General features: G+C 45.2%; 1 protein-coding gene across 1 annotated transcript in view; it reads left to right on the top strand.

The window, feature by feature from the left end:
- The window catches only part of LOC137427952 (forkhead box protein K2), an 85,290-nt gene that overhangs the window by 31,513 nt on the left and 35,020 nt on the right, over nt 1-18,757 (top strand). The window contains exons 2-3 of the mRNA XM_068117805.2: nt 17,330-17,596; nt 18,335-18,497. Coding sequence (XP_067973906.2) covers nt 17,330-17,596; nt 18,335-18,497 — 430 coding nt within the window. The remainder of the gene's footprint in view (nt 1-17,329; nt 17,597-18,334; nt 18,498-18,757) is intronic.

Here is an 18,757-nt window from a genome sequence, read left to right on the forward strand (position 1 = left end):
GCAGGGCCTTGTGCTGGAGGCTCACAGTCACTTCCAGAACAAATGTCAGCCATAAATTTCACAAACAGTCCAAACCTCCAATCTGCAGTTTGGTCTAAAGGGTTTCCTTAACTTCATGTCGTGTTGAACTGTAATCAATTCTATATTTGCAAGGTACGTCTTGAGGTAATCCTTTCAATGTCCTCTTTGCCATGAGCAGACAATGTTGAACCAACGATGTACACTTGGCCACTACATTGTAATAATTGGAATGTATGGTGTTAAAAAAAACCAGCAAACAGATTGTCTTCCAACCCATGGAAAAGCTAAATAATGATATAAATGAACAGGATCAAAATAATTAATTAACATATGTGGGAAAATTACACGGCCAGCCCAGGAATCCAACCCAGGTCCTCTGGTGCACCACATATGTTAATTAATTATTTATAATCATGTTCATTTGTATAATTGTGTTTCTCCATCCCCAGTGGTGTTTGTAATATAGCTTCCCCACCCCACCCCTCCCCTTCCCCACCCCACCCCTCCCCAACCCCACTGCTCCCCTCCCCCACCCCCACTCTCTTCTCCACCCCTCACTCAGGCAGTTGTTACAATTGAGTAGGTACGGCAAATATTAGAGGTAATTGAACTTTTCTCTTGGAGCAACACAGTGTAAATCCATCCCCTTGTCCTGTTCATTCATTTGTGAATTGTTTCGCAGAACAGTACACGCATGGTGACGTCATCGGGCTCGCACCACAATGATGATCTTCAACAACATTATCCAATATTTCGTCCGGATTCATTACAGCTGCTCTTATACAGTCACGTGAAAAAGTAAGCACACCCCATGTAAAGTTTTGATTTTTTCAACATATTTCAACAATTTGCTATTTCATCTTCATTTCAACAATATTGAGAGATAAAGGTGATATAATATAACAAATATCATGAAACATTTACATTTTGTAGTCCATTGTATAATTTAAATAAACATAAATGCAAATTTCGCGTGTGGAAAAAGTAAGTACACCCTTGGCTCTAATCGGTGGTATTGCCCCCTTTGGCAGAAACAACCTCAAGTAGGCGTTTCTTATAACTGTCTAACGGTCTCTGACATCGACTAGGAGAAATTTTTGCCCTCTCCTCCATGCAGAATTCTTTCAGCTGTGCGATGTTTGATGGGTTTCTTGCATGCACAGCTCGTTTCAAAACCCCCCACAACATCTCAATGGGATTTAGATCCGGGCTTTGACTTGACCATTCCAGAACCCTCCATTTCTTTCTTTTCAGCAATTCTTTGGTGGATTTACTGGTATGTTTAGGGTCATTGTCATGTTGCAAGGTCCACCTTCGGTTGAGCTTCAACTTCCCGACAGATGGCCTCACATTATCCTCAAGCACCCTCTGGTACAATGAAGAATTCATAGTGGATTTTACGAACTTGAGCTGCCCAGGCCCTGATGCAGCAAAGCTGCCCCAAACCATAATATTTACACCTCCATGCTTTACAGTTGGTATCAGGTTCTTGTGGTCAAATGCTGTCTTTGGTTTTCGCCAAACATGTCTTCTGGTGCTGTGGCCAAATAGCTCTACCTTTGACTCATCTGTCCAGAGCACATTGTTCCAGAAGTGCTGGTCTTTGCCTCGGTGTTCATTGGCAAACTTTAGTCTTGCCCTGATCTTCTTTCTGGACAGCAAAGGTTTCCTCCTGGCACACCTCCCATGTAGATCAAATTTGTGCAGCCTCTTTCTAATGGTAGACTCGTGCACTTTGACATCAACAGTGGCAAGAGCTACCTGTAGGTCCCGTGATGACATTCTGGGGTTCTTTGTGACTTCTTTCAGCATCTTGCGGTCTGCTCTCGGGCTGAACTTGCTGGGGCGGCCTGGCCTGAACAAGTGGCAGTTGTTTGGAATCTTCTCCACTTGTAGATGATCTTCTGGACAGTCGAATGATTGATTTCAAATTGTTTGGAGATCTTTTTAAACCCCACCCAGACTCGTAGGCATCTATAACCTTCTTTCTGAAGGCCTCAGAGAGCTCTTTTGATCTAGGCATGGTGACTCTGCACACTTCAACAACAAAGAGCAAACCAAACTCAATGTCTGAGGTTTAAATAAGACAGGTTCCTCCAAGATCCTCTCTAATGATGTTCTAATCATTTTCAGCTGAGCTGGTGCACCTGATTCTAATTTTAGGTATTTGAAGTAGTGATACATGTAGGGGTGTACTTACTTTTTCCACATGCGAAATTTGCATTTATGTTTATTTAAATTATACAATGGACTACACAATGTAAATGTTTCATGATATTTGTTATATTATATCACCTTTATCTATCAATATTGTTGAAATGAAGATCAAATAGCTGTATGTTGAAATATGTTGAAAAAGTCAAAACTTTACATGGGGTGTACTTACTTTTTCATGTGACTGTATATGTTTGCTGAGCACACATTACCCTCCAATGTCTTTGTTGCTCAGCACCCCGTGCAAGTCTTTTTAACGTTCATTGGCGGTCTTGTTCTGTTCCCTCATTCTTTTATTCATTTTGGAAATAGCATTTACAATCGCGAAGCGTAATTGTTACCACGATTAAGTGGTGACACATAAACGAAGTGTTGCGGTGGTTCAAATCCCCACTCCTGACAACAATTTGTTGCGGGGGCCAGGTTCAAAACCCCCTTCTTGCACAACAATTTTTTTGCGTGATTCCCCTCTGTTAATACCGGAGAATCACGAATACCTTCAAGGTGCACGCGTGTGCCGAAGAACTGCGCGATCGAACCCTCGCTTTCACACACCTTATTCAATTGCGTGCCGAGCGTATTTGCACGGTGTGGAAAGCGGCGTTACCCCACGAGATTTATGGACCCGAGTCTAGCCAAATGCGGTCCCGGATGATGCTAGGTCAATGGAGAAAAGACATACCGGACAGGTTGGAAAGTAAGAACAAAATGTACAGCCTTTTATTTGGAAGGCACAGAGAAACAGAGACGAAGAAACAGCTTACCAACTCTTACCTACTAATAACCCCGACTTGGCGCCTTCACACTCTGATACAAACACACTCAGGGAATAACACTCTGGTTAAGGGCGTACCGATGTACGTGCTGGAATTGCCTCGCTGGTGACCACGTGGTCTTGTGTGCGCAGCTCACAGTTCAATACCCGATTCGGATATGCAGCCTGGATGAGGTAAGGTCCGAAGGACGAACCGCCGCCTCGAAGTTGGTACGGACAAACTTCAGCACAGGTTGGACAAGCTTACAGGTCAGCCAGATGGCGCAAAAGATCGGCGCAGAAGTGATTGGTGTCGACGAAGAACAAAGGCCAAAACACGTGTCGTTGGAGCTAAAACAAGAGAGTCCAGAGCAGGGTGTCGTCCACATGGCAAAATCCAAGGCAAGGCAAGATCGAACAGAGCAGGAGGTCATCCTGTGCGCAGCGAAGTCTTCGGCAAAAGAGACTGATAATGCGCTCCGCGTGGACTATTATCAGACCTGCCCACGCCCTTCAAAATGTTCCAGAGCCTCCCATTGGCTGAGGCTTGTCGCATCCTGGCTAGGTGTTCCCACCTCCTCACTGGTCACGTGGGCCTGTGCTTCTGGCCATGCCTTCCTGCACATTAGTAATGGCTTCTCCCAGCCACGAAGGCTTGACATCCTGCCTAACTCAATGCATATTTGGGCTTTATTACTACACAATGGGAAAGGGCTAATCTTTACATTCAATAGAAAATAACTGACTAATGCAGGCTACATGTTGTCGTGTAATTGACTATAGGGGGTTTGCTTTTATGGCACAACCGCAACAGAAGCTTCACCCTTCTCCCCATGTGCAGAGTATTTAAGAAATGCAATTTTTATTGTGCCGACTATCTGAAGAATACAGCTCAAATGGGAAAGTCCCTGGGAAAACGTTTATGGGCGGTGTATAAGGGCATTACGTTACACCCTTCCAGCCGGCGAAAACCAAAATTACTCTTTTCGTTACGGCATCAAATACACTTCCTTTACAAATTAAACATTGATTAAAACCAAACGTTATTATTTCATAAATATTGTATTCCATAGTTAGTTTAGATTATTACGTACATTTTTCGAAGTATGGCACTGTATTGTTTAATTACACATTTGGAAAAGAGTGAACTTGCTTTAAACTCTGTATACACACCCCGGTAATATGAAAAACTGTACTTTTACTAAGTAATAATACAAATAACTAATTTCTGGTAAGGAACCCGACGCTACCTCCTCTCCACGACTCAAAACCACCCCCCCCCCCCCCCTTCCCATAACGCGTCCGACCAGACACATTCAAAACGACTATTAGAATACATTTCGCCGATTTTCTCAACTATTGCTGAAACCGAGTCTAAAACCATCGATAAAAATGAAATCAGATGGTGAATTAGAGTTGAGATAAAGCCATGATTGAGTCTCAATGGACGTTATGTTACAGGCCTGCATTACATTTAAAATTCATTTTGTTCTATAAACGGTAACTTTCATCCAATTTTCTTCCTGCTTCTTGCAACCGAATCTCAAACCATCTTAGCGACTATGAAAAATGAAATCAGATATCGAATTAGAGTTTGAATAAAACTGAGAGTGAGAAAGTGCGATCCGAACAAAAGAGGTCTCAAAGCTATGCGAGGAAACAAAATGGTGGAGATTTGCTTTTTGAAGCCCCTCCCACAATGGGTGAAGCCACTCCCATGGACAGACAATCTCTCTCACACAGACACACAGACAGATCACCTTTGCAGAATATTATAGAGATATAGTATACAGTGCCTATAGAAAGTCTACACCCCCTTTCAAAAATTTCACCTTGTGAAACCAAGGTGACCAAGCTCGATGGTCACAAATAGACAAAGGCAGAGATGTTGATCTAGATTCCGCCCTTGTTCTCCCGTGTGTATGTCCTATTTTTGAACAATTTTGAAATTGTTTTTTTTTTAAAGTGTTTTGTGAAGGTCACAAAGGTCAAATTTTCAAAGTTGTGGGAATCGAACCGAATTTTCGGTATTGTGTAGCTAACTAACTTCATAACTGATTATACATTATTTTCTATCTCATTTCAAGGTCAGTCACCTTCGTTTTGACATTTCAAGGTCACAAAGGTCAAATTTTCAAAGTTGTCGGAATCTAACCGAATTTTGGTATTGTGTAGCTAACTAGTCTCATAACAGATCATACCGCTCGCTCGTGAACCATCGTCGTCTCCTGACTTGTCAATTTTCATTTTGTATTTTTTAAAACTATTTTCGTTATTTTGAGCGTACAAAAGAAGCAGACGTCATAATACAAATGGACACGGAGGCGTTGCCTTTTCAGATGCTTTCTGGTTTAGCAGTTGTAACTGTCCCAACACCCCCCACCCCCACTCCACCCTCATACAACTCTCCCTCCAAACCCTCCACCACTCCTCCCTCCACCCCTACACAACTCTCTGGACTTCACCGGGCGGTGTTCACCCCTTTATTTCATTTCCACACGGTTAAAAACCACAATGCGATAAGCTCCACAAACCCTTAATCTGAACCAATCCTCAAAATTCCAACTTCAGAATTGCCTGTAACAGTAACAGCAGTCCCAACTACTAAAAAGTGTTTTTTGCTAAAAACGTTTCATGCAAAAACCGCATCTCCGACCAATTTACCATGGAAGTATGAATTAAGTTAAAAATGATTACTAAGTTAAATTTAAAATGACTAACCCCAGAATGAGAATCACAGCCTCACTTAAATAAATGCAGATATACACTTAGTTATAAAATCGCAAGATATGGTAAATTTTGTCAAATTTCACTCCAGATTTGGAGATTATTTAGTTTACAGCATCCATTCCTCATATCAGAATCCAGATCGATTATAATCGATCGTGTTTCCAAGGCAAGGCACGTTTGTGTAGGCCGAAACAAAATGGCGGCTTAATAACCCAGCGAGGTGCAGTGGGATGATCAAGTTGGCGGGCCGCCATATTGGTAAGCCACCACATCGGGTTTTTTTTCTTATGAGCACCTCGTTAATAATCTTCGAAAAGGGTGTTGTAACACACCCAAACACCCAGTTTTCATCCTTGCAATCTGATGGAGGTCCAGATGTATGCATGCAAAGTTTGGGGTGACTAGGTTTCATGGTTTTGGAGTTATGGAGGAGACAGATGGATGGACGGACACTGCCTTTTATTATTATATATACGACTGTGACTTGGCGCGCTCCATGCACCTCACCATACGTCGTTTCAGAGGGGTAGATTTTTTTTTTTTTTTTTTTTTTTTTTTGTGTATACTGAATCGAGGCTCGTGAAAGAGCTAACATTTATTTCACAAACAAATCAACCAGACAAACAAAATATACAAAAAGAGGGAGCGGAAGACAAGATGGGGAGAGAAGGGGAAGCACACAACCACAACATTTGAGAGCAGGGAGAAGTGTGGGAGGGAGAGGGCTTGGGGGCAGGAGGCGTGGGAAGGGGAGGGGGGGGGGGGGGGGAGAGGTATAAAACACAAGGGGACCGAAATTAGTGGGGGTAGAAAAGATCAAGGTTTTGGATGGGGGAGGATAAGAGATGGTGGTGAACAGCTGTTTTAAAGACCTGGAGGGTGGAGTGGGATTGAAGAGAGTGAGGGAGTTTGTTCCAGAGGCGGGAGAAAAGAGGAATGAAGGAGTGAAGGTGAGCACAAAGTCTTGATTTTGGCAGTTTAACCATAAGAGGGTTGCAGGCAGATCTTGTGCGACCTGTAGGAATATTTGGGGGACATAGCCCAGAGAGGGCTGGGGGGGCAAGGCCAGAGAGGAGTCGGTAGAAGACGGAAAGACCACCAACCTGCCTGCGGTGAGTGAGTGAAAGGCCCTTGGAGTTAGCTTCATCGCGGGAGATTCCAATGATTCTGAACGCTTTGGTTTCAACAGCGTGAAGATGGGCTAGGTGTGAGGCAGGAGCACCAGACCAGAGGGGAGAGCAGTAATTCCATAGAGCTGCAGATGAAAGCCTTGTATGTGGTGAGGAGCTCAGGTGTGCCAAGGAAGGACTTCGCACGACGGAGGATGCCCAGTCGGCGACTGGCTTTGGAGGCCAGATTTGAAATGTGGTTTTCCCAGGAAAGATCATGGCAAATAGTGAGACCCAAAAGCTTGAGTGACAGAACTTCTTGGAGAGGATTATTCAGAAAGTGGATGGGAGGGTTTTCCAGTCGGTCTTTTCGGAGAGACATCGTAAGAGTGTGAGATTTATCAGGATTGAAAGACATGTTCCATTTGTTTGCCCAGTCTGTGATTTTGTCCAGGTCTGCAGAGAGTGAGGAGGCTGCAGACTGCCGATCTGAGGGATGAGGAATGGAGCGACAGAGAGTAGAGTCATCAGCAAAGAGATAGAGAGGATTTTCAAGAGAGTCAGAGAGATCATTGATGAAGACCAGAAAAAGCACAGGGCCCAGAACACTACCTTGGGGGACTCCAGCCTGAACAGGAAGAGGAGATCAGAGAAACCCATTCAGGGCCACATGTTGACTACGACCAGAGAGGAAGTCCGCCAGCCCTGCGTGGAGATTTCCATGGATACCAAAGGAGGAGAGTTTGGTGAGCAGAGCAGGGTGCCAGACCGTATCGAAGGCACGTGAAATGTCAAGGGAGACAGCTCTAATTTCCTGTTTGGCGTTGAGGACCTCCATCCATTGTTGAGAAAGCAGAAGCAGCATGTCCAGAGTAGAGTGACCAGGTCTGAAACCAAATTGATGATCCGAGATCAAGCCATTGGAGAAGAGGAGAGATTTCATATCTGAAGCAATGATGGATTCCATGACTTTGCTGATAATTCGGAGAAGGCTGATTGGTCTGTAGTTGCTGGGATCTGTTTTTGCACCTTTTTTGTGCAAAGCGGTGATGTTGGCTGATTTCCAAGCAGATGGCAGATGACCTTGAGCAAAAGAGAGGGTGAAGAGCACAGAAAGAGGGAGTGAAAGAGCGGAAGAACATGATTTTAGGACCCGTGGGCTGATGCCATCAGGACCAGTTGCAGAATCAGAGTCGAGGGTTGACAGAAACTTTTCCACCTTGTCAGGAGGAAAGGACACAGAGTCCAGGAGCAGCTGGGTACGACTGGGTATGGTGGGTACAGAGAGGGATGGGTTTGGGACACAAGATTTAGAGGCAAACACTGAGTTGAGGCGTTCAACTTTTTCACGTGCGGAGTCAGCCGTTAAGCCGTTTGAGGTGAGGGAGGGGATGGAGGGGGAACAAACACCAGAAACAGATTTGACCAGACGCCACCAGGATTTGGAAGAGGGAGACAGATAAGAGAGTTCGGTCTTGAGAACGGTGAGATATTGTTTCCTGGCTCTCCTGAGGGTGGACACACACTTGTTTCGGGCTTTGTGAAAGGAAAAGAGATTTCCTTCCGTTGGATTTGCTTTCCAGGAGACGAAAGCAAGTTGTTTCAGGGCAACAGCCTCACCACAAGATTCCGTGTACCATGGACGGGAGGAAGGGTATGACAACTGAAGACGAGATGGGATAAATCTGTGCATGAGAGAGAGCAATTTACTTTGAAAGAATTCCTAGGATGAGTTTATGTCAGAGGCGGTAGAGATGGGAGACCAGTCCAGATGATTGATGGCTGCTTGAAGACCGTGCCAGTTGGCCTGCGTGAAATGCCAGACTCGTCGACGCTGAGGAGGCTCTCTGAGAATGGTCAGAGAGATGTCCACTTTGACAAGCACATGATCAGATGAGCTGATTGGAGGAGAAGAAGAGCAGCAGACATTTTCAGGGAAGTTTGTCATAACCAAATCCAGAAGAGAAGATGTTCCGTTGACTGAGATCCGGGTCGGGAAATTGACAGATTGTGTCAGTCCCAGAGTCCCATCTTTGTGTCAGTCCCATCTTTGACCATTTCAGTGTCTTTTGGGTCTTCATGGTGTTTTGGGTCTTCAGGGCCATTTATGTCTTCAGCCTCTTTTGGAGCCTCTGGGCCTTTAAGGGTATTTTGGGTCTTTGGGGTGTTTTGGGTCTTCGGGGTATTTTGGGTCTTTGGTGTCTTCAGGGCTTTTAGGTCTTAAGGGTATTTTGGTTCCTCTGGGTCTTTAAGGGTATTTGGGCGTTTTGGGCCTTCAGGGTGTTTTGGGCCTTCAGGGTGTTTTGGGCCTTCAGGGTGTTTTGGGTCTTCGGGGACTTTTGGGTCTTCTGGGTCTTTTCAGTCTTCAGGGTCTTTTGGTGTCTTTTTGAGTGTTTGGGGTATTTTGGGTCTTCGGGGTCTTTTGGGTCGTTTGGGTCTTTGGGGTGTTTTGGGTCTTCAGGGTATTTTGGGTCTTCAGGGTATTTTGGGTCTTCAGGGGCTTTTGGGTCCTCGGGGTCTTTTGGGTGTTTTGGGTCTTCAGGGTATTTTGGGTCTTCAGGTGCCTTGGTGGTCTTAAGGGTCTTGGCAGACTTAAAGGGTCATCAAAGGTCTGAGGGGTCTCAGTAATTAAGGGTTCACGGATTGTGTTTTGGGTGTTAATTTTATTTGAAGAAGAAGAAGAGGAAGACGTTTTGGGCGCAAAACAACTCATACATAACCACAGACGTTTGCTCTATTATAATAAGGTATGTATATTATACTAGCGTGGGTCGGCTTGCTGCGCTCGCCTCACCACATGTCATCGCAGAGGCATGGGCTTGTTGTTTTGTTTTGTTTTTTTTGTTTTTTGTATACAAGATCGAGGCTCGTGAAAGAGCTAACATTAATCACACAAAAAGTCAAACCGACACACAAAACACAAAAAATTAAGGGAGCGGCAGACAAGATGGGGAGAGAGGGTGAAGGAAACAAACACAACATTTGAGAGCAGGGACATCGGGAGAAATGTGGGAGGGGGAGGGCTTTGGGGGAGGTGGGAGATGTATAAAACATATGAACACTGCAAGGACTTCCATGAAAGAAGTTGGAATTTACAAAAAAAAAATAAAAATAAAAAAAAAATCCGAGCTTTGATTAAGAACCTCAATTTTAATCTTAATGAAATGGACAATTTGATGTATCAATGGCAACCTTAAATAAATTAACTGAGAAGTTTTAACTGAGAATAATGATCTAACTGTACTTGAGTTGTTGTGTTGTCATGATTTACACCAATCATAATACAAACATTTATTTTGTACAAATTTATTTGTAATACTAGGGAGATACCCGTGCTATGCACGGGTGGGAGGCCAGAAGCAAACAGGCAATGCAGATACGGGGAATGCTAAAGCATGAAACCAATAAATTCCACATTCCTGTAGCACTTTCAGTTGCACGTCAGACATGGACAGCAAGTTCCTGAAGGACTTCCATGAAAAACGTATGGAAACATCGATCGTGGGTCCGTGGCGAATCTGCATATGGCGATCCGCGAAGTTCACGTTCAGAAAGTAGAAACCATCACGGCATGTCGTCATTCATTTGAACTCGATATCTCTTTTTTTATTCCAAACAACATATCTCCAATCACAAATTAATCACAAAATAAACTTTTAACAACATTGTTAATGTTTCCTTCATTGTAAAAACTACCGAACGAACAGTTAAAAGGATTTTGAGCCGATAGCTGTTACGGCCTTGGAAAGATCGATGGAGACAGCGATCTGTTAGCGTATTCACCGCCCAAATAGCTATGTGGAATTCTCTCATGTAGAGATTAAATGTCGTTTGAACTTTGGCCGAGGTCATTATTTACTTTTAATGATGTTTATATACGAATGATGTTTAATGATGTTTATATTCGTTTTGGGTCATCCTTTCCGCATATCTCGTGGGATTGTAAGTTGGAGAGACGGCCGTGATTGCAGGGAGCGAGGGGGTTGGAATTCTCTCAAGCAGGGATTCAACCCGTGTCCTTATAAAAGGTCTTTGTCCGAGGTCACCGAGTTCGATCGGTGCAGCCGTTTGTGCGGCACCCGGGAAAACAACATCGTCACAATGAAAACATCGTCACAATGAACGTTATGCGAATGTTATGCGTGAGTCCAAACCTGAGAATGCTGCAGGCCAAAGCTGAAATTGGGAAAACTAAATAGCCTATTTTACTCCTGGAGATCCCAGGATTATCCACCCAAAATATCGTTGCGACCGGTTCAGCAGTTTTTACGGTACCTTCGAATGGACAGACAGACGGACGGACATTTGGTGAATTATAGTAAGATTGGTGATATTATTTATTTGTAATTTATTTGTAATCTAAAAAGGTCCAAGTGGTGTAAAGCTCTAAATGGTCATGGGTCTAATCTGTCTAATCGGTCTAAAGCAGGGGTTCTTTACCTTTTTTGAGTCATGGACCCCTTTGAGAATCTGGTGAAAGCTGCCTCCCCAGACCCCACCCCAGAAAAATGCACATAGGCACATCAACACAAAATTTTGCATACAATGAATAATTTATTTGCATCGGAAAATTATTTCCTTCACATACCGTCATAATCAGAATTTTAAAAAACAATCTTTACAAAGAATACAGTCACGTGAAAAGTAAGTACACCCCATGTAAAGTTTTGACTTTTTCAACATATTTCAACATACAGTTATTTGATCTTCATTTCAACAATATTGATAGATAAAGGTGATATAATATAACAAATATCATGAAACATTTACATTTTGTAGTGCATTGTATAATTTAAATAAACATAAATGCAAATTTCGCATGTAGAAAAAGTAAGTACACCCCAACATTTATCACTACTTCAAATACCTATAGAATCAGGTGCACCAGCTCAGGTGTAAATGATTAGAACATCATTAGAGAGGATCTTGGAGGAACCTGTCTTATTTAAACCTTAGACATTTTGTTTGGTTTGCTCTTTGTTGTTGAAGTGTGCGGCATCACCATGCCTAGATCAAAAGAGCTCTCTGAGGTCTTCAGAAAGAAGGTTATAGATGCCTACGAGTCTGGGAAGCGATTTATAAAGATCTCCAAACCATTTGAAATCAATCATTCGACTGTCCGGAAGATCATCTACAAGTGGAGAAGATTCCAAACAACTGCCAACTTGTTCAGGCCAGGCCGCCCCAGCAAGTTTAGCCCGAGAGCAGACCGCAAGATGCTGAAAGAAGTCTCTAAGAACCCCAGAATGTCATCACGGGACCTACAGGTAGCTCTTGCCACTGTTGATGTCAAAGTGCACGAGTCTACCATTAGAAAGAGGCGGCACAAATTTGATCTACATGGGAGGTGTGCCAGGAGGAAACCTTTGCTGTCCAGAAAGAACATCAGGGCAAGACTAAAGTTTGCCAATGAACACCTAGGCAAAGACCAGCACTTCTGGAACAATGTGCTCTGGACAGATGAGTCAAAGGTAGAGCTATTTGGCCACAGTACCAGAAGACATGTTTGGCGAAAACCAAAGACAGCATTTGACCACAAGAACTTGATACCAACTGTAAAGCATGGTGGTGGAAATATTATGGTTTGGGGCAGCTTTGCTGCATCAGGGCCTGGGCAGATCACCATCATGGAATCCACTATGAATTCTTTATTGTACCAGAGGGTGCTTGAGGATAATGTGAGGCCATATGTCGGAAAGTTGAAGCTCAACCGAAGGTGGACCTTGCAACATGACAACGACCCTAAACATACCAGTAAATCCACCAAGGAATGGCTGAAAAGAAAGAAATGGAGGGTTCTGGAATGGCCAAGTCAAAGCCCGGATCTAAATCCCATTGAGATGTTGTGGGGGGATTTGAAACGAGCTGTGCATGCAAGAAACCCCTCAAACATCGCACAGCTGAAATAATTCTGAATGGAGGAGTGGACAAAAATTTCTCTCAGTCAATGTCAGAGACTGGTAGACAGTTATAAGAAACGCCTACTTGAGGTTGTTTCTGCCAAAGGGGGCAATACCACCTATTAGAGCCAAGGGTGTACTTACTTGCTCCACAGAAGGAAATGGCATCTCTGTTAATTTTTTGTTGAATAAATTATTGCAAAGTCAATTTTTCATTGTATCTAATTTTGTTCAATTAGATCACCTTTATCAATAGATACTGTTTAAATGAAGATCAAATATTGTTATGTCCACATATGTTAAAAAGATTTAAAAAACATTTCATGGGGTGTAATTACATGCAAAATGTGCATTTATGTTTATTTAAATTATACAATTGATGACAAAATGTAAATGTTTCATGATATTTGTTATATGATATCACCTTTATCTATCAATATTGTTGAAATGAAGATCAAATAGCTGTATGTTGAAATATGTTGAAAAAGTCAAAACTTTACATGGGGCGTACTTACTTTTTCGTGTGTGTGTGTGTGTGTGTGTGTGTGTGTGTGTGTGTGTGTGTGTGTGTGTGTGTGTGTGTGTGTGTGTGTGTGTGTGTGTGTGTGTGTGTGTGTGTGTGTGTGTGTGTGTGTGTGTGTGTGTGTGTGTGTGTGTGTGTGTGAGTGATATATCCTGTTTATGTGTGTGTTTATATATACCACACCAGTGACACAATCACTCTTTCTTATCGGTCACTAACCTGATCAGCACTCTGTGAAACCAGCTTCCATGAAGAAAGACGGTTGTCTGCTTTTAATGCAGTCATCTGTTTGTAACTATAATATAACAACAATACGTCCACTTGATTATAAACTTAAAACCATTGGCATTTTCATGTCCTGAGCACCGGTTTGTCCAATTTCAAAAGTTGCACATTGTTGTCTGTTGGGCTGGGAGGAGACGCGGTTTGTAGCATCTGCAGTCATTCGGAGAGAATGACCCCGTCGGTAAAATAAACCCCAACTGGCTCACTGATGACCTTCAAGGAGGGTTCTGTCTCAACTGATGACCTTCAAGGAGGGTGCTGTCTCAAATGATGACCTTCAAGGAGGGTGCTATCTCAACTGGCTCACTGATGACCTTCAAGGAGGGTACTATCTCAACTGGCTCACTGATGACCTTCAATGAGGGTGCTATCTCAACTGGCTCACTGATGACCTTCAAGGAGGGTGCCGTCTCAACTGGGTCACTGATGACCTTCAAGGAGGGTGCCGTCTCAACTGGCTCACTGATGACCTCAAGGAGGGTGCTGTCTCAACTGGATCACTGATGACCTTCAAGGAGGGTGCTGTCTCAACTGGCTCACTGATGACCTTCAAGGAGGGTGCTATCTCAACTGGCTCACTGATGACCTTCAAGGAGGGTTCTGTCTCAACTGATGACCTTCAAGGAGGGTTCTGTCTCAACTGATGACCTTCAAGGAGGGTGCTGTCTCAAATGATGACCTTCAAGGAGGGTGCTATCTCAACTGGCTCACTGATGACCTTCAAGGAGGGTGCCATCTCAACTGGCTCACTGATGACCTTCAAGGAGGGTGCCGTCTCAACTGGGTCACTGATGACCTTCAAGGAGGGTGCCGTCTCAACTGGCTCACTGATGACCTTCAAGGAGGGTTCTGTCTCAACTGATGACCTTCAAGGAGGGTTCTGTCTCAACTGATGACCTTCAAGGAGGGTGCTGTCTCAAATTATGACCTTCAAGGAGGGTGCCATCTCAACTGGCTCACTGATGACCTTCAAGGAGGGTGCCGTCTCAACTGGGTCACTGATGACCTTCAAGGAGGGTGCCGTCTCAACTGGCTCACTGTTGACCTTCAAGGAGGGTGCCGTCTCAACTGACTCACTGTTTTTTTTTTTTTTTTTTTTTTTTTTGTATACAAGATCGAGGCTCGTGAAAGAGCAAACATTAATCACACAAAAAGACAAACCGACACACAAAACACAAAAAACAAGGGGAGCGGCAGACAAGATGGGGAGAGAGGGGGGAGGACACAAAAGAGAGGGGGAAGAAGGGGAAGGACACAAACACAACATTTGAGAGCAGGGACATCGGGAGGACTTGGGGGGAGGTGGGAGAGGATTAAAACAGATGAACACTGCAAGGACTCTGGGGTGAATTACCGGGGGTAGAAAAGATCAAGGTTTTCGATGGGGGAAGATAAGAGATGGTGGTGAACAGCTGTTTTAAAGACCTGGAGGGAGGAGTGGGATTGAAGGGAGTGGGGGAGTTTGTTCCAGAGGCGGGAGAAAAGGGGAATGAAAGAGTGAAGGTGAGCAGAGAGCCTAGACTTTGGCAGTTTAACCATAAGAGGGTTGCAGGCAGATCTTGTGCGACCTGAAGGAATATTGGGGGGACAGAGCACAGAGAGAGCTGGGGGAGCAAGGCCGGAGAGGAGTCGGTAGAAGACAGAAAGACCACCAACCTGCCTGCGGTGAGTGAGTGAAAGGCCCTCGGCGTTGACTACATCGCAGGAGATTCCAATGATTCTGAAAGCTTTGGCCTCAACAGCGTGAAGCCGAGCAAGGTGTGAGGCAGGAGCACCAGCCCAGAGGGGGGAACAGTATTCCATTGAGCTGCGGATGAAAGCCTTGTATGTGGTGAGGAGCTCAGGTGTGCCAAGGAAGGACTTCGCACGACGGAGGATGCCCAGTCGGCGACTGGCTTTGGAGGCCAGCTTGGAAATGTGGTTTTCCCAAGAAAGATCATGGCAGATAGTGAGACCCAAAAGCTTGAGCGACAGAACTTCTTGGAGAGGATTGTTGAGAAAGTAGATGGGAGGGTTGTCCAGTCGGTCCTTTCGGAGAGACATTGTAAGAGTGTGAGATTTGTCAGGATTGAAAGACATGTTCCACTTGTTTGACCAGTCTGTGATTTTGTCCAGGTCTGCAGAGAGTGAGGAGGCTGCAGACTGCCGATCTGAGGGATGAGGAATGGAGCGACAGAGAGTAGAGTCGTCAGCAAAGAGATAGAGAGGATTTTCAAGAGAGTCAGAGAGATCATTGATGAAGACCAGAAAAAGCACAGGGCCCAGAACACTACCTTGGGGAACTCCAGCCTGAACAGGAAGAGGAGATGAGAGAAACCCATTCAGGGTCACACGTTGACTACGACCAGAGAGGAAGTCCGCCAGCCATGCGTGGAGATTTCCATGGATACCAAAGGAGGAGAGTTTGGAGAGCAGAGCAGGGTGCCAGACCGTATCGAAGGCACGTGAAATGTCAAGGGAGACAGCTCTAATTTCCTGTTTGGCATTGAGGACCTCCATCCATTGTTGAGAAAGCAGAAGCAGCATGTCCAGAGTAGAGTGACCAGGTCTGAAACCAAATTGATGATCAGAGATCAAGCCATTGGAGAAGAGGAAAGATTTAATATCTGAAGCAATGATGGATTCCATGACTTTGCTGATAATTGGGAGAAGGCTGATTGGTCTGTAGTTGCTGGGATCTGTTTTTGCACCTTTTTTGTGCAAAGCGGTGATGTTGGCTGATTTCCAAGCAGATGGCAGATGACCTTGAGCAAAAGAGAGGGTGAAGAGAACAGAAAGAGGGAGTGAAAGAGGGTGCTGTCTCAACTGGATCACTGATGACCTTCAAGGAGGGTGCTGTCGCAACTGGCTCACTGATGACCTTCAAGGAGGGTGCTGTCTCAACTGGCTCACTGATGACCTTCAAGGAGGGTGCTGTCTCAACTGGCTCACTGATGACCTTCAAGGAGGGTGCTGTCTCATCTGGCTCACTGATGACCTTCAAGGTGGGTGCTGTCTCAACTGACTCACTGATGACCTCAAGGAGGGTGCTGTCTCAACTGGCTCACTGATGACCTTCAAAGAGGGTGCCGTCTCAACTGGCTCACTGATGACCTTCAAGGAGGGTGCTATCTCAACTGGCTCACTGATGACCTTCAATGAGGGTGCTATCTCAACTGGCTCACTGATGACCTTCAAGGAGGGTGCCGTCTCAACTGGGTCACTGATGACCTTCAAGGAGGGTGCCGTCTCAACTGGCTCACTGTTGACCTTCAAGGAGGGTGCCGTCTCAACTGACTCACTGATGACCTCAAGGAGGGTGCTGTCTCAACTGGATCACTGATGACCTTCAAGGAGGGTGCTGTCTCAACTGGCTCACTGATGACCTTCAAGGAGGGTGCTGTCTGCCTTCCCTGCCTTGTATGGATCTATCTTGCGTGTGAATCCACCTGTTGACTCGTGTAATGCCCTCATGGCGACGTTGTGTGGGCACGACGAGGCTGCCTACATAAAGGGGCTGTTACAGCCCCAAACTCTATCTTATCCACAATCCTTAGGGTCTAGCAATGTAGTCCTGCTGTTTTGATTTTTAATGTAGCAAATCAGAAAGGAGCTCTCGGAGGTAAATGGCAGAGCCTTCCTTAGGAATAGCTTGTGACATGTTTTGTTCGATTTGGTCACTCTGAAAGCCGCAGTGTTTGATGGAACTTAGCCTGTTGTGTCATTCTGTTTGTGCCAAGCTGAACGTAAATTGAGGACGTAAACTTTGCTTCATTTGTGACGTCACACTCAGCCTAATGTCTTCATCTCACAGGTGCACTTTTCGCTTTCCGAGCACCAACATTCGACTGGTGTTCACATCGCTCTGTGCGCCCATCATGGGACACGTCCCCGCTTCAGAGATGGACCTGGGACTGGCCGACGCTGGACCTCTGCCGTCAACTGAGCCTTCCCCGGCCTCGCCAGCAGAGTCACCTCCGCATTTCCTTCCGCCGTTTAAAATCTCTCCGCTTCGGAACCATTTCCAAGAACCCTGTCTCGACTGGGTCAGCCCGGCACCATCCCCGACAGGAACCATCAGGTGTGAGCATAATGTTACCTCCTCCTTGTTTAGCTTCTCGTTATGCTCCCGCCATCGTCTTCTCATTCCTCTTCTTTCTCATATTTTCACCACACCCAATCTTCCACCTATTTTATCCTTCTTCCTCATATTGTCACCTCATCTCTTATGATCTCAACAAAGTGATTCTTATTGTCGCCCTATTTATCATTAGGTTAATCACACTTTTATTTTTGACATGCCATGGAGATAGTGAAGCAATACGTCAATAGAAGGGGCGACAGTAAGAGACGCCATAAAACACCTATAGGTTAATACCTGGTCTTGAGCACCTCGTCTCGGGTTGTCAGTCAAATTGAGGTGTCATGCTGCCCGCTTTTTGGCCCTTTGGGTTGCTTTGGCAGCCGAACCGTGCACATGGTACAAAGTACAGGCGATATGGAGACAGAGTGGAGTTTTCAGCTCGAGGTGACTCATTGCTAAGATACCTGTCATCATTCGCCCTAATCGTTTGAACTGGATCTTTATGCTTTGTGTTGTTGTGCACGTCAGACATTGCTCATAGAAACGTGAAAGATGAAAAACCTGTCATACTTCAGACATTGAGGATCACTATAAACACGACAATCTGCAAAATGTGCTGATGGATAGGAAATGTCCATCGTTTTGCCATTTATGTACATCTCTGATTTGTGGTAGCCCCCACATCCCTCACCCCACCACCACCACTAGCCTTCCTAAGGCCCCTTTTTCTTCCAGTGCTGCAAATTCGTGCCCATCCAGCCCACGGGGTGCTGGGGGTTCGGGGTATCGTCTGGGCGGAGGCTTGGCTCCTGATCTGCAGCTCGTGGCCGAGTTTGCTGCTCGCGCTGTCTCTCAGTGTGAGAAGGACACGGTGGCACATGGGTCGAATAGTCCGAAGGTCCTTCTCTCTCCTTACTTCTCATAAATAGGTTTAAAGTGGAATCGGAGAGGTACCGAGAGACATTGAGGATCTCTCTCCCACTCCCCCCCCCCCCCCCTCTCAACCCCGTCCACCCCCTTCTCGCTCTCCCCCCCACTTTTCCCCTCTCAATCGGTCCCCTCTCCCCACACTGTCTCCCCCCCAATCTGTCTCCCCCCCAATCTGTCTCCCCCCCCCCAATCTGTCTCCCCCCCCCAATCTGTCTCCCACCCCCAAGC

Source organism: Myxine glutinosa, chromosome 5 (assembly GCF_964187855.1).
Source record: "Myxine glutinosa chromosome 5, kmMyxGlut1.1, whole genome shotgun sequence".
Lineage (NCBI taxonomy): Eukaryota > Metazoa > Chordata > Myxini > Myxiniformes > Myxinidae > Myxine > Myxine glutinosa.